The sequence below is a fragment of the Elgaria multicarinata genome, chromosome 1 (assembly GCF_023053635.1).
Source record: "Elgaria multicarinata webbii isolate HBS135686 ecotype San Diego chromosome 1, rElgMul1.1.pri, whole genome shotgun sequence".
Taxonomy (NCBI): Eukaryota; Metazoa; Chordata; class Lepidosauria; order Squamata; family Anguidae; genus Elgaria; species Elgaria multicarinata.
This window is the reverse complement of record NC_086171.1, coordinates 115748147-115775048: the sequence shown is the minus strand read 5'-3', so window position 1 is coordinate 115775048 and position 26902 is coordinate 115748147. Positions and strand designations below refer to the sequence as shown.

General features: G+C 43.7%; 1 protein-coding gene across 1 annotated transcript; it reads left to right on the top strand.

Annotated features, from left to right (window-relative positions):
• The first annotated feature begins 2856 nt into the window (after positions 1–2856).
• ATP6V1G3 (ATPase H+ transporting V1 subunit G3) lies at positions 2857–25057 on the top strand. The gene is made up of 3 exons (XM_063117410.1): positions 2857–2938; positions 18713–18813; positions 24839–25057. The coding sequence occupies exons 1-3, from the start codon at positions 2857–2859 to the stop codon at positions 25010–25012; spliced, it is 357 nt and encodes a 118-aa protein (XP_062973480.1). The 3' UTR covers positions 25013–25057.
• Positions 25058–26902: the final 1845 nt, after the last annotated feature.

Below are 26902 nucleotides of genomic sequence, written 5' to 3'. Positions count from 1 at the left end.
CAGGCCTTCTCAGTGGCTGCTCCCGTGTTCTGGAATCCCCTGCAAGGGAGACTAGGCTGACCCTTCTCCATTGTTTGCTACCAATAGGCAAAATGTTTTTATTCAGGCAGGCCCTTATTTATTTATTTATTACATTTCTATACCGCCCAATAGCCGGAGCTCTCTGGGCAGTTCACAAAAATGAAAAACATTCAAAGTATAAAACAACAGTATAAAACCAGAATATAAAATACAATATAAAAGCTCAACCAGATAAAAACAGCAGCAATGCAAAATTACAAATTTAAAACACCAAGTTAAAATTTATTTATAGACTGTTAAAATGCTGGGAGAATAAAAAGGTCTTCACCTGGCGTCTAAAAGCATATAATGTAGGTGCCAAGCGAACCTCCTTAGGGAGCTCATTCCACAGCCGGGGTGCCACAGCAGAGAAGGCCCTCTTCCTGGTAGCCACCTGCCTCACTTCCTTTGGCAGGGGCTCGTGGAGAAGGACCCCTGAAGATTACCTTAGGGTCCAGGCAGGTACATATGGGAGGAGGCGTTCCTTCAGATAGCCTGGCCCCACGCCATTTAGGACTTTAAATGTTAATACCAGCTCTTTAAATGCCCTTGGCATTTAAACTAGTCTGTTGCTAAAGGGGTTGATGCTGTTGATCTCTTTTATTGTTCTATTTTAATGTGTTTCATTTTATGTTGTGCTTTAATTGAGGTTTTTTTAAAAAAAAAAACAACTAGATTTTACTGGGCCTGTTTAAACAACACGCTAAGCCATGGTTAAGCTGCTATCCCTTCTGCAGCAAATGGTTAGTGGCCCTGTTTGAACTGTGGTTATGTAGCCACCATGGCTACGAATAGTTCACACGACACACTAACTCACGGTTAACATGACACACTAAGCTATAACATTTAGTTCAAAATGCTTTAGGACTGTGACTTGGTGTGTCGTCTGAACAGGGTCATTGTAAGCTTCCTTGAACACCATTGGGGTGGAGCGAGGGGGGGGAGGCAGGATATAAATTAAATAAATAAATAGTCTCCCACATGATTATATTCCCCTTATACAAATCTATGGTGCAACCAAATTTAGAATACTGTGTGCAGTTCTGGACACTGCACCTTAAAAGGGGTATTGTAGAATTGGGAAAGGGGTAGAAAAGGACAGCTAAAATGATTAAGGGGTTAGAGCAGTGGTTTCCAAACATTTTCTGGTAACTGCCCCCTTGGTTCCACAAACTCATGCCCAGTGCCCCCTGTGCACGGCCGCTTTAAATGGGAAGCACCAGCCACAGGCTTGCTGAGAGAGGGAGGGAAAAGAGAGCAAATGCCTCTGTTTTGCATCCGGCGTGGCGGGCCACACCATGCAGGCTATGTCTCTTCATTAGCGTTTTGGTGGTTTTGAAACATTTCAATTCATCGTTAAAAGGAGTCTTCTTAAACGGTATTAATACATGTGTGGATTCTTCCCCTATATCGCTTCCCCTACCTTTTCTCATAAAAATGTCCCTGGGTTTTAAGACCTTCTGGAGAGGCGCTTCCTGGAAAAGACCACCTCGAGCGCCCCCCTGCTGCCCCTTTGCCTCTTAGCACCCCCTGCCGCTCCCTTGCCTCTTAACGCCCCCCCTATGCAATCCCACCGCCCCCAAGGGGGCAGTACCGCCCACTTTGGGAACCACTGGGTTAGAGCATCTCCCCTATGAGGGAAGGTTACAACTAGGGAGGTTGTAGGTTACCTAGGAAGGTTGTGGGCTCTCCCACAATAGAGGCCTTCAAGAGGCAGCTGGACAACCATCTGTCAGGGATGCTTTAGGGTGGATTCCTGCATTGAGTAGGGGATTGGACTCAATGGCCTTGTAGGCCCCTTCCAACTCTACTATTCTATGATTCTATGAATTGGGATTGTTTAGCTTAGAAAACAAGTGAGTAAGGGGACACATGATATAGGTGTACAAAATGATGTATGGTGTGGAGATAGGGAGACATTTTTCTGCCTCTCTCATAATACTTGAACCAAGAGGATCAAGCTAGTTAGTATAAGAGGAAGTACTTCTTCACACAGCACCTAGTTAAACTATGGAATTCACTTCAACAAGGTGTAGTGATGGCCACCAATTTGGATGGCTTTAAAAGGGGACTGGACAAATTCCTGGAAGAGAAGGTTGCCAATGGCTACTAGTCCTGATGCCTGCATGCTACCTCCAGCATCAGAGGCCGTGTGCCAATGTACACCACTTGCTGGGAACATGGACAAGAGGGTGCTGTTGCACTACTGTCCTGCTTCCGGGTTTCCCGTGGGCAGCTGGTTGGCCACTGTGTGAACAGAATGCTGGACTAGATGGACCCTTAGTCTGGTCCGTCATGGCTCTTCTTATGTTCTTATGACAGTATTTAAAACCTTATTGTAATTAAAAGTACTGAGGTAGTAGCAGTACTTGGCGCATTGCACCCTGTGGTGTCTGTGGTTCAGCTACAGAAAGAGAGATACAAAGCAAGCAGCAAATATGGGATGCTACAAATGGAATTTGCTCCATTTGTCTGATAATTTTTTTCTCTAAGAAAATACCTGTTTTAGATGAATGGAGCTGCCATATTTTCAAAACATTTTAGTAACCCTGTATAAACCAGAGGAAAAGAGAACATCCTCCTCAAATGCGTCTGCCCACCTTCCTTGCATCCACTTTTTGTTTTCCTTTCCAGAAACTTGATCTTGCTTCAGCAGGCTGGGATAGAACAAAGTGTGTGTCCTTAATGTTGACACAACAAGACAAGCAATGAAGAAATGTTGATAGCAGTAGCAGCATAAAGCCATCTTCCTCCTGCTCCGTCCCTGCAAAGACTCCCTAAACTCAAGGAGGCAAAATGACTAGCCAGTCTCAGGGAATCCAGCAGCTTTTGCATGCCGAAAAACGTGCCAAGGACAAGCTTGAAGAAGCCAAAAAAAGTAAGTTGCTGGGCTGACTGTATTTCTTTGTTAAATGCTCATTAGAAAAGCGCTGGACTTCTTTCCTTTCTTTTTTTCTTCTTTTTCTTTGTTTTTTACATTTTACTTCAATTATAAAGAAGCCATTTACACAAACAGAAGCACTAACTAAATAAACTTAAGAGTGGGCAGTATCCAAGCAGGCCATTTTGAAAGCTGGGCTCACGGTTTGCACAACTGGAATTTAGGACTTCCTTTTGTGAGCTCTGCTGACCTGCCTCATTCCAGAAAGGAGTGTTTCCACTCATTTCCAGTTCCTACAGGAAGCGCTTAATCCCCGTTGTGCAGGTAGTGAGCACAACTTGCAGAATGCTATTGGCAGTGCCCCCCACTTGCACAATGGCTCACTTGAATAATGCCCAATATATCTTGACATAAATTATTTCAAATGATTAATGGAGAGAGCAATCTTATGGTCCCTGGGCGAGCATCCCAGGGACCATAGGACAGGGTGACCAACTGTCAGGATTTCCCCGGATTTGTCCTGGTTTTTGTTCTTTCCATGGTGTCAGGGGGGATTTTCTATCATTTTCAATAATGTCCTGGAATGACACACCTTCCTCTTTAAGGCTGCCATTAGCATGGCAGGAGGGAATGACATGCTTTATTGAGGCACATCATTCCCCCACCCTGAGCTCCAATTGAGGTCTTAAAGGGGAAAGTGGGTCATTCGTGGACATTATAGAAAAGGCCCCAATTGGAGTGGATGGTGGTGGTGCAGAATGAAATCCTTTCCCCTCCTCCACTCCAATCGGGTTCGTTAAGGTGGCGGGGGAATAAAGTACTTTCTGCAGGACTCAGAAAGCTGCTTCCCCACACACACACTAGGTGTCCTCTTTTTGGGTTTCCCAAATATGGTCACCCTACCATAGGATGACTCAGAAAACCCCTTCTGGGGTTGGAGACACTGATCTCGGAAGCGAGAGCTGTAGATCTGACCTCTGACACCTTGCAGCCAGCACAGAGAGAACTGAACTGGCTGCCTCTCCAAGGTCAGGATGGGGAAAATGAGGTGTTCCGGTGGACAGGGACGAGACCAGAGAAGCCAGGATACAAGATATACTGATCCTTCTCCAGCCTTTTTCCCTCCCCCTCCAAAATAGTCTCACTAGATGGGAAAGAAGAAAATACAGAGTATCCTTGGCCAGAAACACCCCCAAAAGAAATCCAAAAGACATTCTAAAATGCTTTGAGAATGGGATAGAAAACAGAAGCCTCTTTTGCGGTTGGGGATGACGTTTGAGAGATTTTGACACAACTTTAGTGGAGTTCGTACAGTCCATTGCTTCTGTGACACTTTCTCCTTCTGTCAGCGGCCCTCGTGGACTGGGCTTTTCCATAGTAATCTGCAACCCCCTGACATAAACTAAACCTACTTCCATGTGCACCAGTTCTAGGACAATCTGTGCCAGTCTGTGGCAGTTCACCCTGCTCCGTGTCCAGCCATCAGCAGGATTCAGTTGTAATGCAAAACAGCGCGCTTGCTGTTTCTGAACAGACGAGTTCCTGGCACGTTCAACCGAAAACACGACCTTCGTTTTCATGGGAACAGACTGTTGTGTAACTCCATCCCTTTAAAAAAAAAAACCTTATATGCTTCACTGATTGCTGCTTATTTGCTCTGAGGGAGGATGCAAGAAAAGGCATGTCTAAAACCTCTTTGAAAAGTTGGAATGGGAGAAAAAGACCAACAGGTAGATGAGATAATGGAGAGCTTATAATATTGCTCTTCAGCTGGTAAGTTGGGGCGCACAAGTAGATCCTTCCCCAACCTAAAATGGGTGGCACCTCCATCATGTTCTTTCGTGTGCTGGTTTGTCTCTTTTTAAGACAAAGGCCCTGTTCAGACAACGTGTTAAGCCATGGTGGGTTTTTATTTTTTTTTATTTATTTATTTATTTATTACATTTTTATACCGCCCAATAGCCGAAGCTCTCTGGGCGGTTCACAAAAATTAAAAAGCATGAAAAGCATAAAAAAAACCCAACAAATTTAAAACACACATACAAAATACAATATAAAAAGCACAACCAGAATAAAACCACACAGCAAAAATTAATATAAGTTAAAATATGAGATTAAAACAGCAAAGTTTAAATTTAAGTTAAATTAGGTGTTAAAATACTGAGAAAATAAAAAGGTCTTCAGCTGGCGACGGAAAGAAAACAATGTAGGCGCCAAGCGAACCTCTCTGGGGAGCTCGTTCCACAACCGGGGTTCCACAGCAGAGAAAGCCCTCCTCCTAGTAGCCACCTGCCTCACTTCCTTTGGCAGGGGGTCACGGAGAAGGACCCCTGAGGATGATCTTAAGGTCCGGGCAGGCACATATGGGAGGAGGTGTTCCTTCAAATAACCTGGCCCCAAACTGTTTTGGCTTTGAATGTTAATACCAGCACGTTGAATCAGGCCCGGACCTGGACTGGCAGCCAATGAAGTTGTAAAAGGACTGGCTTGATATGATCTCGCCGGCCAGTCCCTGTTAGTAGATGGGCTGCCCTGTTTTGTACCAGCTAAAGCTTCCGGACTATTTTCAAAGGCAGCCCCACATATAACGCATTGCAGTAATCCAAACGAGAGGTTATCAGAGCATGGATAACTGTAGCTAGGCTATCTCAGTCCAGATAAGGGCGTAGCTGGTATATCAACCTAAGCTGATAAAAGGTGCTCTTTGCTCTTAAACATTATGAGCTAAGCAGTATGGCTTAGCATGTTTTGTGAACCATGACTTAGCGAGTCGTGTGATATTCCTAACCATGGTGACTATATAACCGTGGTTTAAACACTAACCATTAACTGCAAAAGAGTTGGCGGCCTAACCATTGCTTAGTGTGTTGTCTGAACAGGCCCAATGAGTGCAAACAAAAGGGGAAAGAGTGACGGAGAAAGAGAGAGAGAGATGATCAGAAGCAATAGAGTCCTTTACCTTTATTTTATTAACTTTCGCAGTTGTGTAGGGCTGGAGAAAGATGTGTGGTAAAAGGAGAACTGGCAATGCGTTCACAGCACTCCGCAGCCCCCTTTATATGACTACCAAGGAAGGAGGCCCTACAACAGGCCCGACTCCCTGACATATATGTGTTGTGCATGGATATCTGCAGGAGGAAAGCCTAGCTCTCTATGTGCATAGACTTTCCTGATGCAGAAATCCACAGTGAATACATGGATGTTGGATGGTGGGGCCAAGGCAAACTCAGGGGCAACCTCAAGGGCAAGGCTAGTAGCACAGCCAAATTCCCCAGTGATCACTTGAAGTCTGCCTTCAAACTTGAACAGTAAGACATCCCAGTGAACTGAACTGGCTGTAGCCCTTTAATCTCACTCCTCCCAACTGGCTCTGCTGTTTATTTATTTAATAGATTTATATACCACTTGCCATTATGTGAATCAGCAAAACTTGTTCTCACTTAAGTTCTCCGAACTCCATCTCAATGCTTGTTCCATTTCAAGTCTGTATCAAATTGTGAGCCTCGTTTTTTTTCCTATGAAAATCCATATTTTGTGCGCATTTTTGCAAATGTACACATTAATTGTCCACATCTGGAGGTGAAGGCTATCAATGGCTACTAGCCCTTGTGTGCTATCTCCAGTATTCGAGACAGTAAGCCTGTGTGCACCAGTTGCTGGGGAACATGGGTGGGAGGGTGCTGTTGCACTATGTCCTGCTTTGTTGGTCCCTGGCCGATGGCTGGTTGGCCACTGTGTGAACAGAGTGCTGGACTAGATGCCAGCATGGCACGTCTTATGTTCTTAGCTTTGAAATGTACAGGTTCTTCTCCCATTGATTAAAGCATATTTGTGCTTATTTTTCAAATCTACACGTGCTGTGGAATGCATTTTTATTTTTTCTTTGGTCTGCGAGCTTGGAAGTATACAGACTTCGATGGTGTCCAAATCCATGTTCCGTCCGGAAGGTGTGAATGGAGTAAACCCTGATCAGATACAAACTTAAATGAATTTCTCATACATCCATACTTACCCTATATATAAAAAAGGAGACAGCGCTTTGCATAAAGTTTGCATGTGATAATTTATATATAGAGATGCAAATTTAGAAATAATTATTATAATTAAAACAGAAATACAGTACATCGCACCATAGCGTGGAAGATTGCGACTGGGCCGCAATCTACACTAAGCTGGATATACCACTTTGGAAATGGTATATGGAGTGTGTCCTGGGCACCAACAGTTGTCAATACCATTATAAGCTGTTTTACAGCAGTAGTGTAGATTCTGCCTTAGTGATCTCTTTGCCTGCCTGTTCAGCCTGCAATTCAGGTGCTAAATGTTGATGGGCAACACCTCTTATGGTTCTTTAGCTTTAAACTGGAATTGAACAGGGCAGTGCTTCAAATACAGGACTGTCCTTTGTAGAAAAGAAAAGGATGCCTGTCCACTCTCAAATTCTGTCATAAGGGAAGCGTTAATTACATTATTATTGTTCGGTAGGTATGCCATATAGGTCTGCAATTTGGCCTACTCAGTCACCATCACCTGCGGCCCTATTATGCTCAGAAGGCTCTGAACCTAAATTTACATCCCTGCCACCACCTCTTGTGAGATGAGATCCACACATCTGGTTTGCATCAAGTCCTGCTGTATTCCAACCCCTGCTGTCAGCTGTGTCCTTGAATGACCGCACAACAGACCCTTGTGCGCGCCGCCTAATGTGCAAGTGGGGGATAAAGGTTAATGTGATCCAAACCATCCATTAGTTTTGGGTTGGCCTTGAGTGGAACAGCAGGTTTAGATCTAGATTCTGTCATGAGATGCAATCAGGTGTAACATAGCCTGAGTCACATACATTGACAGTGGTTGAAACCATCCGCGACGTTTCAGGACTGGTGCCAATTTACTCACAGTTGTCCAAATACAATGAAATGAGAAACAGCAGGGCATTGGTGTGACTGGACCAATGGCATGATGGGAAACCTAAGAGGCTGCCATGCTACAATGACATGAAGTAATACACACTGCCCGTCAAGCACACCTTGCTTGATTTTGCAGGGTTAAAAAACAGAAGCAGTTTCAAGAGGCCAAAGTCTGGGGTGGTAGAGATTGTGGATTGCTGCAATTGTGGAATGGCTAATAACAAGATTTATCATTCATCTTAATACTGTTGAGGACTTTTTAAAAAATATCACACACCGAGGCTCCAATTGAATTAAAGATGCCCTGTTGAATTAAACATGGCCTAACTTAGGCCGTTGCTAGACGAGGAGTTAGCCCGGTGTGAGGCCCGGGCTCTCTGCTGTGCATCCAGATGACGCACAGGGGATCCCGGGGTCAGGCCGGGCTAAGTCCTCCCTTGACCCAGGATAACCGGATCCGCTTATGGCCCGGCTTTTCCGAAGCCCCGGGCTGATGCCAGGGCTGCGGAAGGTCTAGCGACTTCCGTGGCTTTTCCCGGCTGCTCGCTTACTTGTGAGTAGCCGGGAGAAGCCGCGCACTGGGCACAGCATTCCATAGGAGCGCTGTGCCCATCGGGCCCGGGGGGGGGATTCACGGGGGGGAGATGGCGGCCAGGGGAAAGAGCAGACCCGGCAGGAGAGATGGGGGGGAAGAGCGGAGCCAGGGTGGGGAGTTCACAGATGTGGGGCGTGGAGGGGGCATCAGACATGGTGGACGGGGGGGAAGAAGAACGGGGCCAGGGCATGGCGAGCGGGGACGGGCATGGCGGATGGGGACGGGCATGGCGAGCGGGGACGGGCATGGCGTACGGGGATGGGCATGGCGAGCGGGGCGGGCATGGCGAGTGGAGGGAGGACGGGCAAACGAGTGGGCAGTGGGGCATCAGACATTGGGGGGAATCAGGGATTTTATATATCACCCATCAACAAATCTGGTTTATAAAACAGGATAAAATATAATAAATAACAGCATATTAAAAATACATTTAAAAGCCTGGGCAAAAAAAATAATGTTTTTGCCTGGCACTGAAGGGATAACAATGCTGGTGCCTGCCAGGCAACACTGAATGAAACTATTAAGAACCCTAAAGGAGCAGTACAAATGAAACTAGACAGAGTGTGATTTGAAATCCACAGAAACCTGCCGCATGGGACTCAGAAAATGATACTGCTGCCAACAAATTAGGCCCAAAGTAGATTTTCAAAAGTGAATGTGACAGTTCTACTCACACAAAACATCTAAGAAATTATGAGACAAACAAAAAGCACCCAATGGCTCTGAAATTCCTCAGATATGTTCCACATATTCCTACTTGAGACTCACAAAAGACTTTAACATGTTAGACAAACGCTGTTAGTGTAATCTATCTATCAACAGCATTGGCTGTCTTGTTGGGAGTCCTTCAGTGTAAACCTAGGTTTGTTTATTCAGAAGTAAGTCCCACTGTGTTCAATGGGGCTTGCTCCCCAGTCAGCATGTCAACAGAACAATACAAAATTGAGGAAACCAGGGTAGAGTTCTCACAAAATGTGACTTCAATTTCTGAGGTGAATTTGGAGGTCCTTGCTCTGTGGAATTTCTAGGGAAGCAAAAGAAAAAATGTTTCAATGATAAGACTACCGATATTTCTCACATCTCTCTGCCATTCCTAGAAAACAGCCTTGGAAGTGATATTCCTGTTGGGGTTTTACACCTAACTGACTTTCATCAGTCTTGCCACCACTTGAGAATCCAGTACTTAAGTCTCCCCATTTTAAGGGAGTTTCCTATAAATGGTTGAAGCTACAAGGCTATTGTCAAACACCCTCACATTGGGCAGGATGTTGAGGTCTGATGAACTGTCCAAACCCAAATTTAAATATTGGATTTTAGGCCATCCTGAAGCATTTTCAGTGAGTCCGCTAACTTCCAGGCCAGCAACTGCTGGAGGCTTCAGAGCAGACACTGAACCCAGTGCTGCTCAGTCATATTCAATCAACATTAACCCTGGTAAAACATGCTCTTCAGGCTCTTTGCAGGGGGAAAAATAAGCCTTTAAAATAGTTTTTACCCATCTGTACATAATTCAAGAGATTGCCATAACATATAGAGTCTGGCAAGCGCAATTAAATAACAAGAGTTAGGAGGAAAGAATACACATCCCAGAAGATGAAATGATCATCAATAAACCCAGATGGTTCCTTACCAGATTGTGTTTTTTTTTTCTTTTTCTTTCTGGGGACTGGCTTTCCATAATCACACTTGATCTCTCTTTGCAGTAAACAAAGCCAGCAAAATAAGTGACCGGTAAATTGACGTGAGGTCTCGAAAGGTTTTCAGTGTGCTTGGTGTTCCACCGTTCCTTCAATCTACTCAGATGCAGGTCCTGATGTGGGACTGAGCTGCCCACAGAGCAGATAATTTCCTGCTGGATCACTCAGTTGTATCCAGAGTCATCTTTGAGTCTCAGTCCATGGCTAGACCAGGCCTATATCCTGGGATCGTCCTGGGATCATCCCTGTGCATCCAAATGACACACAGAGGATCCTGGGAGCAGGCAGGGATGACCCCTCCATTTGCTTGGGATAATCTTAGGTCCAGCTAAGCCCACAAATCCACCAGAAAAATCCATTTTTTCAGAGCTTTGAGTTCACCACTGTGCCATGCCCAGCGGAGGTGCATTGCCTTATGTCACGACTGATACAGATTCACATGTGTGGTGCAACCACATTCAATCCAGCATGGCATGGCAAATAAGACAAAATAGGAAGAAAGAAATGAACAATTGCCTCATGTCTGAAACATAAGCATTTGCTAAATGTGGCTTAGCTGGGGTCTGTGTCTGATCTTCTTGACACAGAACCCCATTAACTATAACCAAGGGACTCCAGAGTTACACTAGTGGAAAAGCTATGGAAATCAGGGACCATTCTCATGAGATGTTTACAGATGAGAAACAGCAACAGAGCACTGTGCGCAAGATGATTTCAGTGTGTTGGGCTTGGAAACATGATTGTGTTCCTATGGGGACATACAAGATTTCGAAGAGTACAGACAGGATGCTTTAGAGGGGTATGAAAGAGGAGTTGATTGATATTGCTAAGATATTTTTGATCATTTTTGCTTAGAGACCATTTTTAACAGGTTAGTTAAATGATAAAGGAAGTGCACATGCTGCTTTAAAAAGATTAAGATTTTGGAATAGGTCTTGTGGTTGCTCCAGCACATGTTGAGAGCATCATTTGCCACATCCAAGCTCAATCTAACCTTTTAATTATGCCAGGCAGGATACTGATATCCCATGATGCCTCTTTTGGTAAGGAATGTCAACCATGGTTCAAATAATAATAATAATAATAATAATAATAATAATAATAATAATAATAATAATAATAATAATTTCTTACCCACCTCTCCCTGGATCGACGCGGGGAACAACATCAAATACAAAAATACTATAAAATACATTATACTGAATAAAAACAAATAAAACTAATACGTTATTAAAATAACAGCCAGACATCTTAAAATTCGACTGGGTAGGCCTGCCAGAAGAAATCAGTGTTCATGGCTTTTTTAATTTCAGAAAGACTGTTAAGTTGGCGAATGTCTCCCGGCAGGCCATTCCACAGTCTGGGAGCGGCAGAAGAGAAGGTCCTCTGGGTAATGGTTGTCAGCCTAGTTTTTGCTGACTGAAGTAAATTCTTCCCAGAGGACCTGAGTGTGCGGGGCAGATTGAACAGGAGAAGGCGATCCCACAGGTAACCTGGGACCCAAATCACGTAGGGCTTTAAAGGTAATGACCAAAACTAATGGGCAGCCAGTGAAGTGTTTTAAAATTGGTGTAATATGGTCACCCCTAGGTGTACTGGTGACCAACCCGGCTGCCATATTTTGAACTAGTTGAAGTTTCCAAACTAGGCACAAAGGTAGCTTTATGCACAGCACATTGCAGAAGTTGAGCCTCGAAGTTACCAGCACATGCACTACCATCTTTAGGCCTTCCAACTCTAGGAAGGGGCGCAGCTGGCATATCAGCTGAAGCTGATAGTAGGAACTCCTGGCCATTGCATCTATTTGGGCTGTCATTTGGAGTGACGGATCCAGAAGCACCCCCAGGCTGTGAACACAGTCTTTCAGGGGGAGTGTAACCCCATCCAGAACTGGTTGACACACCTCCATCTTGTGTGGATTCAGCTTCAGTTTGCTTTTCCTACTAGTGTATCATGTCTGCAGCTGCGGGCATTGTATTTAATATGAACTAAGGCAAATATATTCTCTCTGACTTTTGTTTCAGGGTTTTTGGATTTCTATTCTATTCAAAGTTTTAGAATAGGTTCATCTCAGTACAAAGTTTGATCGACCCTCATCAATGCATAGAAAGCCAGTTTTGATATCTAATTTTTGTGAGTGCAGATATGTTCTAGCTCTGCTTAAAATGTTTGTGGTTGTTATGAGGCTATCAAGACTACTTGAGGATTCAGCGAATACGTGAGATAGTAGTCCTATAACAATATTCCCATTCCGTATTGCCATTGTAATTTCCTGCAGCACAATTACAGTGGGATTTACTTTGTACTCTCTAACTATTTGAAGTGGCCAGGAGTGCAGCATAGAATCAAAGGCTTTCCAGAAATCAATATATACTACTGAGGGATTGTGTTTTCTCACTTATGTGTTCTTTAAGATCACAGCATCCATAGTAAGTTGATCTATACAACCCAAATCCATAAGGCTGTGCTGTCATTAGGGACTGTGGGTCTGTGCTGTGCTGTTTGTACCCCCTTTCGGTTTCCATATAATATTAGCTGGTTTTAAGCATCAGTTGCACATAGGATCAAATGAGGTGGGAAGGGTCATGTCAGTGGCCATTCCAACCCTCCCTGTGTAGATCCTACAGGTTTAGAACAGAGCCTATATAGATATAGATATAGATATAGATATAGATGGAAGTTGTACATATTCTATGTATCTCTATGTGATCAAGGATCATTTGTAGGGTTCCCGAAAACATTTACAGAGCCTATGTGCAGCAGAGGGAAAGTTGAGAAGAAGGGCCATTCTATTGGTTATCCTAAGAGACCAGCACTATCACATTCCTCCTTTCCACAACAGTTTCCATTCAAGCTAGTCATTACAAGAACTTTGTAACTTAAAGAATTTATTTATTTATTTATTACATTTATATCCCGCCTTTTTTCCTCCAAAGAACCCAAGGCAACATACGTAACCCTCCCCTCCATTTTCACAGATTAAAGCACTCCAACAGATGTGCTCAAAGTTCACTGCTCCTCCACCAAATGTCTAGGGTGGGAGCAGCCGGCACCTTCAGAGCTCCTCAAATCCCCAGTCTCTTCTTTCCACAGGCTGACTCTCTCTGTCAAACCCAGGACACGTCTACACGAAGGGTTTCCCCCGGGGGTGGCTTCGTGGTAGCAGCACATCATCTACTTGACGCACCTGCCATTGCAAAGCCGTCCAGGGGCAAACCCTGGAAACCCCGCTCCCAAAATTTGGGCACTTACCCCCACTTTTTTGGCAGTGGAGCCATGGCGCCCCTGATTGGTCACCATGGGCAGCCCTGCGCCTCTGGAAAAGTTTTTTTTAAAAAACAGGAGGAGGAAAGGAACAGGCTGTTCCTTCCCTCCTTTTTAATTTTTTTTGTATTATCTATATCTGCAGAGCTCTGCAGACACAGATAATAAAAAGAAAAAGAAATGGGGGTGGGGAGGAATGGGCAGCTACAGGGAGGGGACGTGGTTCGCCCAGTCCCTCTCACGTCCTCCTTTGGCTGCCTCGTTCCTTCCCCACACCTCATTTTTATTTTTATTATCTGTATCTGTGGAGCTTCACAGATACAGATTATAAACATTTTTAAAAAGAGGGGAACAGCCCAGTTCCTCTCCTCTCCCCCCATTTTTATTTTTTTCTTTACCTTTCCAGAGGCACGGGGCCAGAAAATTTGCACTTGCCATGAAAATTTGCAGATGCCATGAAGGAACGCAAGTGTGGGTACAAGGCGCCTCGTAGCGTCAAAGTGCCACCGTAAAGACACAGGCCTAGATTACCACATTCCGCAGGGGAGGGCAACCTCTGGTCTGCAGGTTTGATCCAGCTTCCCTGGAGGAATCCCCATGGTTATCACCAATGTCAGCAGGGGATATCAGTGGGCAAAGCATTTGGCACTCAGCCAGGAGTGGGAGGAGCAGCTCAGTCCCAGATGCTTCACTCATGGGCTGAACCAGCGGCTGGAGGAGTGGTCCTCCAGCCACTGGCTCAGCTGCAGCAGCTTTGCCTGCCCGACATTCCCTCTCCAATGGGAGAAGGCACAGGGAGGCAAAGTAGCTTTGGTGTGCACAAGCCTTCTCCAATGACTAGTCTTCTGGCGGGTCCTCCAGGGACCTCAAGTTTCATCTGCCCTTTGTCCTCTTCCAGTTGGAAAGAGCACAGGCAGGCAAAGTAGAATCACTGCCTATGGGTCCACCAGGTTTTGGAGACGACCCAGCGGACACACTGGGAAGATTATTGTTTTGCTGCACCAAATGGCATCAGGCCAGTGGTCATACCCTTTGATGCCAGGTGGTGTGGCCACATTCAGCCCACCAAGGGTCCCCCATCCAATTTTGGCTGCCTCTCCCCCCACCTTAGGAGAGATGGTTAGAATGTGAAAGAAGAAAATGTGCCCCTTTCCAGGAAAGTCAAGGGCAAATGTTAAAGCCAGCTAATCTTTTTAACAAAGGGAAAATACTTGCCTGTTTTTCCAGGGCCATCAAGTTCGCCTCCAGCTGTCCTACTGGTTTGACCAGTTTGGCAGGCCCCAGTTTTACAATCAAGAATGCCACAATGCTGGAAAGAACCACCAACAGATCATTCAGTCCAAACCTATTAAGTCGTCACATTAGGAGACTTCAGATTGGAGATCATTCCAGTTTCCTTTGCTGGCTCCTCTCCTTGTCACACTTCTTCCTCTCAGCTAGTTTTTCCACTCAGTACAAATATTCTTAAAGGGATCATCATACCTTGTCAGCAGGAATGAGGAACATGCAGCCTTCCAGATTTCATTGGACTGCAAGTCCCCTCAGTCCTCACCATTGTCTTTGCTGTGTAGGGCTGATGGGAGTTGTAGTCCAACAATATCTGGAGCTCCACATGTTCCCTTTCCCTACCTCATAGCTTTCACTAAAAAGTTTTAAGATGCGGACATCCAGCTCACCACACTCTCGTAATCTCAGGCCACTGCATAACACTCTTATACATTTATGACATCATGATGCCGCCCCATATCCAAAGCTACCTGAGCAGTTCAGAAAACAAGCCTAAAAATCATGAATCAGAATTGCATCATAAAAAACATAATATAAATAATTGGGGGGGGGAATAAAACAGAATAAAACTAGAATAAAAAAAGCAAAATGAAAAACACACACACACACACAGAGAGAGAGAGAGAGAGAGAGAGAGAGAGAGAGAGAGAGAGAGAGAGAGAGAGAGAGAAATATGAAGTCTAAAAAGCCTGGGAAAACCTTTGCACTGAAAATACAAGATAGGTAGGCGAGCCTATCTGGGGAGGACATTCCACAAATGGGGTGCCAACACTGAAAAGACCCTTTCCTTGGTAGCCACCCGCCTCAACTCATTTGACGGGGGCATCCTAAAAAAGACCTCTGAACATAAGCTTAAGGTTGTGCAGTTATGGGAGGAGATGATCTTGTTCCACACGTAAGAGCTTCCCTGCTGGGCTGACTGTCAAGAATGAGACAGTGATCCCTTCGCAGCAGTGCAGGCAGAACATAGGTCCAGCAAAGTCATTGGATTTATTTTAAGTTTTCAGTCTCCAGTAGGATGACAAATCCAAATACATAAATGCGTACATTTCACTTGGGAATATTGGCACTTAACTGGGACTTTCCAAAAATTGAGGGCTTTGTTTTTAGTGCTCCCTAAAGATTATAGTCGCTTGCCTGATATTTCTTGTTATTATTTGTGTTGCCAGTTCTTGGTTTTATCTTCACTTTCATGTCGACAATGTATTAGGGCTAGAAATCTGCTCTGATGTCCTCACCCACCTTTGCATTTAGGGAGTGGGGAAAGGGAGGGGGAACCCAATAAAATGTAAATGTTGCAACGCAGTTAATGGCTGAGCTTTATCTTTATAGTGCCTTGGAAATCTGCCAGCATTAAATGGAATCCAGTTGGTACGGACTGAAGGGTCCCTGGCAGCTAACCAATATGGCAAATCTTGCAGAATAATGTCTTTTCTTATCAACGGCAACTAAATCTGTTCTCTGGCTGTTGCAAGTATTAGGGGGAGCGGAGAGACAGAGAAAGGAAAAAAGAAGAGTTTGATTTAAAGCTGAAAGCATTAGCATCCAGGGTTGCACCAAAGAATGAGTCATGACGATGCCCAGTGCCTTTCAGTTAGCAAGCCTGGAAACATTTGGTTGTTGATGTGAGAGCTAGTAAATAAGATGGTGCTGATCACGGAGTCAAAACACCCAGTAAAATCAATAGGAGTTTCCTTCCTGTAGCCAGCAAATGGGGGAACAGCGGAAGAGGACAGACTGTGTGACAATGGAAGCAATTGTGCTTGCCCCCAAGTTAATGCACACTGGGAAAAAATGCAGACTCATAAAGAGAGAGAGACGTAAATCCTCCTCACCCACCCACCCACCCCACACATTAAATACAAATAAGATTCCTTTGCACTGGCTTCATGTAACAAATACTGAACTATTTAAAAAGAAAAAGAAAGATTCACACAGTTCAACTAATGTAATGGATGCTGTAGAGTACATAGACTCATGCTCCCTGATATGTGGACTCGACGTATGCTGGGACCCCAGACTTGTGCACGTTCTCACCACATATTGAACATCATACATGTTTGGTGCATATGAATCCCCGTGAGCCTATACTCTGTGCATGAAATCCATCCATCCTCTCATTGTGGCCAATAGATCAAGAGTACAGCCTGAACCGTTTAGGACAGGGGTGAGCCCTAAACTGGAAGCACACCTGGTTAGTGTTTTCCAGATGCTTTGGAATACAGCTCCGATAAGCCTCCATCAGCATGGCCATTGGTCAGGAGTTGTGGGAGTTGTAGTCCAAAACCTCTGGAGGGCACTAGGTTGCTTACCCTTATTTTAGCACAGTTATCAGCACAGTAGGGTTACCCTTCAACCATTGGTTCCTTCAGCAAAAGAACCCTGGGAACCATTAACAAGTATGTAAAAACCAATAAATGATAGAACTGGGTGAATGTATTTCTAGATGTTGATCCCACGCATGACCACTACTGCCAGTTTCTAGCCATGGCTTGCCAGGCCTTGCCCTAATCAGTCTGAAACTTTACCCTAGCACTATTCATGATCGGAGACGGTCTCTGGTGCCAGTGGAAAGATTTTTATTATTTGTTGATCTTGATCTGAATATTATTAAAACATTTTTTTTAAAAAAAAAAACTTTTTTAACAAGATCAACAAATAATAAAAATCTTTCCACCAGCACCAGAGCTATTCATGATCGATCAGATTCATGAGCCATCAACTGCATTCACGACCCATCATCCAACCTCCTGCTTAACCAGGTTCTTCCCCTGATCCACCACAGTTCAGCTCATGAGAGCAGTAGTTTTTAAATCAAATGCTGGCAAGCCTGGCTTGTATGTACATGTTTCCCAACCACATGAGACATTCTGCACAAGGCATGAGCACTCAGGATCCATTCCTTTTCCCCAGAATGCCACACAGAAGCCAAACAACAGGGGGACTTGGTGACAGTGCCCTAAGAAACCAATGGGGAAGGGAATAATTTCTAATCTCTACAATGGAAGCAAATATTATTTGTAGGGGAGAGGTGGTGTGGTCTGTTGAATTCTGACTCTTAAATTCAGGCTCCATGAGCTGTCAGTAACTTAACAGGTTTAATCATATGGTTATATTCAGCTTCTTGGTGGAACTCTTAATGTGGGCCTGAATAAGGGAACAGCAGAAAACTAATGCACTGGTAACGTCCCAGTTAGACTACTGCAATACACTCTACGTGGGACTGCCCTTGAAGACAACTCAGAAGTTGCAGCTAGTGCAAAATGCAACAGCTATACTACTGACTGGTACATCCCACAAAGACCATATAACACCAGTCTTAAAGGAATTGCACAGGCTGCCTATATGCTTCCAGTCACAATTCAAGGTGTTGGTAATGACATTGAACGCCTTAAATGGCTTGGGACTTCGGTACTTGAAGAAGCGCCTCTCCCTATATATGCCTGCCCAAGACTTGAGATCCGTTGGAGGAGCTCTCCTCCACATCCCACCAACGCGAGACATATCAACGCAAGACATATGTTATGGTAGGATGTGGGAGAGGGCTTTCTCTGTTGTGACACCCCGGCTGTTTAATGCCCTCTCCTTGGAGGCCCAACTGGCACCAGCACTGGCTTCATTTCAGCGCCAAGTAAGACATGGCTTTTTCACAACGCCTTTGATGGCTGAATTCCCCATCTTGCAAATTGTCTTAACTGTTTTAATTAGTTTTTCCTGCTTTAAAATTCTATACTGGTTTTAGCTTGATTAATGGTTTGATTTGTTTTTAGCTGTATATATTTATTGTTTTATGTTGTTTGTATTATGTTAGCTGTACGCCGCCTCGAGATCCTAGTGATATGGGGGGAATACAAATGTTTTAATTAATAAATACATTTTAATAAAGAATATTCAGTGCCTGAAAATAACAATGGAAGGTGTTATCCATGCCCTGCCTCAGCCCCAGGTTTGAGGATTTCTACATATGAAATAAATGCTAGGTACAAATAATATTAACTCACAATATTTACTTATTTTTCAGGAAAGGGAAAGAGACTGAAGCAAGCCAAGGAAGAAGCCACAGCAGAGATAGACCATTACAGGCTCCAGAGGGAAAAGGATTTCAGGCACAATCAGTCCGATGTAAGTCAGGATACAAAGGGGAGATTGGATAAACCAGCCTTTCCCTGTCTGGGGTCCTCAAAATGTTTTGGACTACAACTTCCATAATCACTTTACAGAGTTTATGCTGCCTGGGACTGATGGGAGTTGTAATTCAAAACATCTGGAAGGGCACCAGGTTGCCTATCTCTGATCAAAGGGCTGCTTCACAGAGTTACGTGACTGAGGAATGTTTCTGTGTGATGTGGAATGAACAGGTAACATCCGCGTTGGCCAGCTAAAGGCAGAGATTTATGGCTGCCCTTATCAAGTGCGGTGGCCAAGCCAGAGAAACTCCAGCTGGGATTCCTCAGTTGCCTGGGATGCCGGCAGAGCTGAAAGATGCAGTCCTGGTGTAGGGCTTCAAGATGCAGGCAGAGTTGGGATTGCAGTCCAAGGGGCCAAGGTTCACCAGGGAGTTCAAACACATAGAGAACTGGATGGGATTGCCTGCCCCCTGAAGTAAGGGGTCTTGTCCTACTTTGCTGCTAGTCCCTTCCCCAGGATCTGCTGGAGCTTGCCGTTCCCATTCGTCCTCTGATGATGAGGACTCTGGGGGGAGCCTGACAGGTAACATGTAGTGCATGGATCTCTGGGTGTAGGCCTAATTCCCACAGTCCTTCCCTGTCAAATGTCCAACTCCCACTCATACAAACACAGATTCTCTCCATGTGTTGGTGGAGGTGGTAAGCATACCCACTCACAAGACATAACACGGGGGTGGGCATCCTGCTTGAGTCACTGGGCACATTTAAAGTTCTGAGAGGTTGTCATGGGCACTCTTGGGAAGCTAGCCTGTTCCTAAAATGGCCGACCACAAAACATTCATTTCCCAAAAGTAAAAGAAAAGTAACTTGTCCATGAACCTCAATAGAAGGCAGAAGTGGCGTCTGAGCTCCAAAGCATGAAAAACACTCTTTTGTACCCATATAAAGATGGTACTAGAGGGCAGCAATTTGCTTTACAGTATGCCACCCTCTTAGTTAAAAACAAGATGCATTTCTTTAAAAAAATATCTTTAGAATAAACTAAAAATCAGGAGAGACAGGGAGCCTGGCAGGTGCCAAAAGAGGTGTCCATGAGCACATTGGTGCCTGCTGGCATCACACTGGAGACTCCAGGCATAAAGTAGGGTGACCATATGGAAAGGAGGACAGGGCTCCTGTATCTTTAACAGTTGCATAGAAAAGGAAATTTCAGCAGGTGTCATTTGTATATATGGAGAACCTGGTGAAATTTCCTCTTCATCACAACATCTGCAGCTGTTGGGATGAAATTTCACCAGGTTCTCCATATATACAAATGACACCTGCAGAAATTCCCTTTTCAATACAACTGTTAAAGATACAGGAGCCCTTTCCTCCTTTCCATATGGTCACCCTAGCATAAAGTGATATGACCTGAAAGGTCCATGAATGGCCTCAAACACTTGAACACTAACTTGCATGACTGGTCCTACACAGACTGCTCTCAGTAAAATAACCCATATACTAGGAATGTGTGCCAGAAGCACAAATTCCCTTCATATATATATATATATATATATATATATATATATATATATATATGGAAGGGGGAGAACTGTTTGACCTGAGTGACTAACGTCGCTGCCTTTAATATAAATCATTGAAACAAAAATACCTACAAGTTACTTGGAACGACCAGTTTTCTGAAATTACACTGGCCCAATTCAGCTCCTGTTGCAGACAACGGGTTGTGCTTAACAACTATCCGTGGCAAATCGAGAAGCACGTCCCTGTGCACATCAGAAGTTGCAATCTGCCAGTTCTAGTGGGTGAGGCTCAGATGAGCCTTGTGACATGGAGTTCCCTTGCTGGATCTGGGCGATATTTTTGTTGTCTTTCGTTGCCATAATTTAATTTCGAAAACGTTGAAGGGCAGTTATCACAACTGCTGTAACTCTTCTTCCACCCTCATCTGAAACTGGAAAATAAGCACTGTTCGTAGGTATAGCTGAACCTGCACACTTGCTGCATTTGGAGAAGAAGAAGAAGAAGAAGAAGAAGAAGAAGAAGAAGAAGAAGAAGAAGAAGAAGAAGAAGAAGTTGTTTATTTCTTACCCACCTCTCTGTTTGGATCGAGGCGGGGAACAACAATAAGTATAAAATACTGAATAAAAACATAGTATACATTGTTAAAACATCCTAAAAACATACTAAAAGCATACTAAAGGCATCCTAAAATTCCACTGGATTGGCCTGCCAGAAGAGATCAGTCTTTATAGCTTTCTTAAATGCCAAAAGACTGTGAAGTTGATGAATCACCTCCGGCAGGCCATTCCACAGGCTGAGAGCAGCAGAAGAAAAGGTCCTCTGGGTAATACCTGTCAGCCTAATTTTGGCTGGCTGAAGGAAATTCTTCCCAGAGGACCTGAGTGTGTGGGGCAGATTGTACAGGAGAAGGCGATCTCGCAGGTAGCCTGGACCCAAACCATGTAGGGCTTTAAAGGTGATAACCAACACTTTATACTTCACCCTGAAATCATGCTAAATGGAGATGGTACTGGGGACCTCTGAGGACTGCATTCCAGTGATGGGCAGGGCTGAAAGCCAAAGGGACAGGGCAAAAGGTAGCTGGGCAAAAGGGGTAGGCCAAAATTACAAAACATACCAGTATATTGTTGCTTAGATCTCTTGTTTCCGGCAAGAAACCTTTGGGAGAGGCATTTCAACCTTTGTAATGAGGGAAAATTGCACAAAGTCTGGGAAACCACCAAATGATTAGTGGTTGAGGGAAATGGGGTGGAGCCAGCAGAAGGGGGTGGCTATCTGGGGAACCTGAATGAGGTGGTAGGGACCCCACGGGGGCTAGATTTGTCCCCCGGCCCAAAGTTCTCCACCCCTAATTAAGCACCATGGGAACAAACATATTGGGCTTGTGCACTAATCCCACCCATTCCCTCCTCTGCCACAGACACGAGTTGATCAGAAGCATCAACTAACCATGATTTTGTCTTAAGTCCAAACATGGCCCCCGTCTATAGGACAATGGGATTGCTCCTCGTTAAATATAAACCCAATTTTTCATTGAGTCGAATGTAAGTAAAGAGTGTCACACTGCAGCAGCAACACTGATCTATGTCCTGAATAATTTTTTTGTACTGTAGTAATAAATGCACACATGCACATATATGCACATTTGCACATACAAAGCTACAGAAGAGAGGAGCGAAGCTATAAATTTTATATACAGAGCTCTGCAGATTCATATAACTGACAAACCGGGGGAGGGGAGGAACAAGGCAGCAGAGGGAAAGGAACGAGGCAGCAGAACACGTCTCCTTCCTCTTGCTCTTTGTTTTTGTGAACAGCCCAGAGTGCTTCAGCTATTGGGCGGTATGGAAATGCAATAAATAAAGAAATAAAATTGTTTTAAGGAGTTTTCTCTGTGGAGCTCCGCAGAATCAGAGATTTCAAACTAAAAACGGCATGAAGGAAAGAGGCAGCCTATTGGTGCGAAATCGGGAAATTGTCATAACCTCAAAGCTCGGCTCACATGTCAAAATGCGATTTAACTCTCCCAAAGACACATAACCGTAACGCGGTGCAAATTCGGACGTGATCTAAAAATCGCGGTAAATTGCGAATGCAAATATGCGCATTGTCGCATTAAAACCCAGTACTACAGCGAATGGCCAGCTGCATCATGTGTCCCGAAATGTGAATATGCGCATTTAGGTCGGGGTAAACTAGCCGTATAGACAAGCCCACGGACAAACTAACTGCAGTGCAGTTAGTTGAAAATGAAAGCAAATGTAGCCACACTGAAAAAGGAGAGGGTGGCAGGGAGAAGAGGAACGGAGAGCAGACGCTTGCTGTTTAACACACAGTTTAGCATTATGTTCAAATGAGGCCACTGTTTTACACGTCATAATAAGGTCACTGATGAATTCCTGGAAATTCACCATTGTTCTTACTGGTCATGACTGGACCTTGAAAACCTTCTTTGCAAAAACAGAAGACAAACGAGTTGTGAAACAAATGAAGAGAGCTGCATACATATTTAGCAGCAATCCGTTACTATACCCCAGTATTTTATTTAGATTTCTGCCGTGGAAGTAGCATTTATGTTGGAGAGGGGTGATGTGCCTAAAGGAAGCAGCAAACCAAAGGCAAGGAGCCACCGCTTTGGAATGCGTGCATCTGTTTAGAATATCACCTTTCTCAAATATCTGGCTCATGTAGAAATAAGATTTCCTTGAATGGGTAGTCTATATTGTTTCCACCACAACTTGTCAAGTATTTAGTCAGATTAAAACAAATACTCATGAGACCCCATCCTTGTACCTGCTGCCCAGGCGAATTAATGTTTAGTATGGGTGCTGCATGGACAAAATGTTGGCACAGCACTAATAATGTGATGCCTCTCCACCGCAACACACACATTCTGTTTCCCCTGCACTCCAAGCCACCATGGCACAGGAAGTATTCCAGAACAGTGGGCAGGGTTGCCATTGTTATCGTACAACACAAGTCACCAGTTAGGGATGTCGAAGAAATCCATTCGGGGAGTGGACTTCAACAAGCTTTCCTAGGTTGGTCACCTGGACTTCCTTTGCACAAATAACAGAACTGCAGAAATGTGCAAACATGTTCCTGCAGTTTGGAGAACAGCCTGCAGCTTGGTTTGCAGAGGCAAAGCATGTTGTACATGCCACGGAACTTCATCGAGCCAAAAAAGAACTAGATTTCCCAGCGATGGACCACCAACATGAGATGTGCCATTTATTTTGTTTTAATCCCTTATTTCCTCTGGAAGGGTTGTGACTATATGTATGGGGTTCCCAGGGAGTCTCCCATCCAGGCACTGACCAAACACCCATTTGGTTAGCTTCAGCACAGTTCCTGTATGGTGCAAAACACAAACGTGTATGCATTTCTAAGGATAACTGAGTTTCAATTCACATGTTGGTTCCAATGTCCAAAACTAGGTATGTTCGGCTTAAAATGCAAACCCAACCAACTTGTTCTAGAGGAGATATGTGTGGAATCCACAAACGAAAAAAAAATGTACATCTCTCCCCATTCGAGGAAACCTGGGAACATGGAAAGAGGAAGTACAGGGTCAAATTCCCCTTAGCCATGAAGCTTGCTAGCCGTAATTGAGCGGTCACCATTTCTCAACTTAGCCTGCCTCCCAAGGCTGAAATGAGAATAACATGGAATGGGGGAAAGAATGATGTACACCGTCTTGAGCGGCACACAGGAAGCACAGGATAAACATGTAATATATAAATATTGTTATAAAAAATTAAATGGGCTAGGCATGCATACCAAAGGCACAGAACTGTTTGTTTATATAAAAGGGGTGAATTAACATGTATTCATATTGTGAAGAATGAAAATGTCACTACAAATGCTCTCCATAACATTTGTTTTCATGTTGTTTTGCCTTGTTTCTGCAAGTTAATTTTCGCTATATCTAAAAGTGAATCATTAAAACCTCCTGAGAATCTTGCTCCACTCAGATGCTATAATCTGAAATGGCCCTATGTTTGAAGATTTTGTTCAGTCTGCATTTTTAAGCGAATGAACCTGATTTGCACTTCCTGGAAAAATGTGCACATTGGAACACAGCTGTGCTTCAGTTTTTCCAGAATTCTCCAGATTTTGTGACACAGTTCTTTTCTTTACAGATGTAACGAAATGCATGCAAAAATGTGTATTTACGATTTTAAAAAAGGCATACAAATATGCATATTTTAGAGTAAAATGCGTGTTTTATGAAAAACAATTCAAAAATAATGTGAATTTTCATGAGGTTTTTTTAATTAAAAAAAACAGACTGATGTGGAAACAGGATGGATCAGACTAATGAATGAACACATTTGAAACTGACATGGTCTAGAAACAGATGGATTGATCCATCCACCTTGTATAGCAACCGTTAGGGCAGAAAAGAGGTCTTAAAAGGCATCACAGCTAATGTAACCATGCATGTGCATTTCTGTTTTGCTCACAGGATATGACTTGTTTTGCCTCTCTAGGTAATGGGCTCTCAAGGTAACCTATCATTGAAGGTAGAGGACGAAACTGCAGTAAAGATTCGAGACCTTACTAGTAACTATCATCACAACATGGAGGGCGTGACTGGACATCTCTTAGACAAGGTGTATAACATCAATCCTGAAATCCATTCAAATTTTGCATATACAATTTAAATCTTTTCATGGAAATGTTTCAAGAGGAACAATAACAGCCCTACTATTCAGCAGAGTGCGGTAGCTTGATTCAGGTGGCCGATTTGGGGTACTATTCAATGGGAGCATATTGGCAATTATTATATTTTTTTCATCACCAACAAAGATTGGACAGGAGCCATTTGGATTTTCTGCCTCCAACACCAAAACTGTCACGAGCTGTCTTTGAGCAGAAGGCATTATCTTCCCAAACTGGTTGTTTCTCTGTATTTCACTATGTGGTATAATCACAAAGCCAAAAGCACGTAGATGTTTGTAAGATTTGTGATGTGACCAGCTCTTCTAAGGTTTCACACAACCATTTAGCAATATGGATTCCCATCACCACCACTTTCCTTTTTTCCCTCCTTTTTCGGTAGCAAAGAATGTATCACTTAAATATGGGCAAAGGGAGAATAAAGAATTGTTTGACATCAGCAGCTTTTTAGTGGGTGTCTTCTACTTCTTTACTTATGTTCTGTACTTCTTAAAGAGTGCTTTGTTCATATGACTTGGCCTGTTGCAGGAAATCTGTTTGTCACAATATGTGAAGTGTTTAAAATAACCAAGTATGTAATAAATAATATAGATATATTATTGGATCTAAAAATAAAGCACTTGTCTCTAGCATGGTACAAATGGAGAAACAACAATTATACACACTTAGGTAACTTTACAGACCAGACATAAGTATACCAAAAAATATAGGACATTCTTACAGGGCAATCCTGTACATGTCTACTCAGAGGTTAGCACCACTGAGTTCAATGGGACTCACTCCCAGGTAAGTGTGTATAGCATCACACCCTAAGAGAACTTAATTTATGATCCAAGACAATGAGATTAAATCACGGTACATATTTGTGAGCTAATACATTTTTAGTAAAGAAAAAAGAAAGGAAACCAGGGTGGGGTTTTTTAGATGTTCAATAAATAATAATTCTTATGATTAATTTAGCAGTTTGATTTCCATGCACAGATGGCTAGGGAACTCTGTCTAGATCCATGGATCTCCTTTTTAACTATACATTTTTTAATAGGGTTACTTATAAAGAAGTAAGTGTCATTTTGATAACATTTTCAGCAACATACTCACCTGCTCCCAAATTTTCCAGCACTTGCAGTTTGACTTGAAGCACTCCAGTGCTATTGGTAAACCATCCATTTTTAAAAAGTGTCATCTAAATATCAAGTTGAACATGAGGGCCGGATCTTCACTAGTCTTATAACGTTGCTAGTGTCCCTTTCTAACGTGGTTCTCTGTATCGGAACTCTGTAGCTGTAACATTACTGCAGGGCACATTGTTAAATCCTTTCGTTGCTGGGTTTGCTCCGCCCACTGCCTGCCTCATTCCTAGCCAGCAGTGCAGGGCAAGTCATAAGCACACACAAACTCCCTCCCTCCCAAAACATCTTAACATAAGTCCCAGGGAATTGCCTCAATGCACAGGAGCCAGCCACTTTGCTGAAGCTAAGCTGCGTTGGGTCTGGTCAGGGTTGGGATGGGAGACCGAATTGAAAAGTTTTAGCAGCAGCCGCATTTAAGCCCCACTGGTCATGAGTTTTGGACTTCGGACCCTTGTTAATTTTCCTGCAGGGAGCTACAGCTCCTTTTCAAAGAGGGGGGAAATGTTTTTTAAAAAATCATAAAAAATCAACCGATCACCCAATTTGATTCAAATTTTAAGGCAGGATGCATGGGAGTACTTCACAATAAAAGAGCAGATTCTAAGGTGGAAAACTTCTGAGTCCTTTGCATACAATTGTCAGTGATTGCACAGTATAAGGCTGGTGTGATTTATCTGCTGTAAGAGATAAGATAGCAAACGGGGCGAAGGAAGGAGAACATGAAGTGGGCGGAGCAAACTCAGC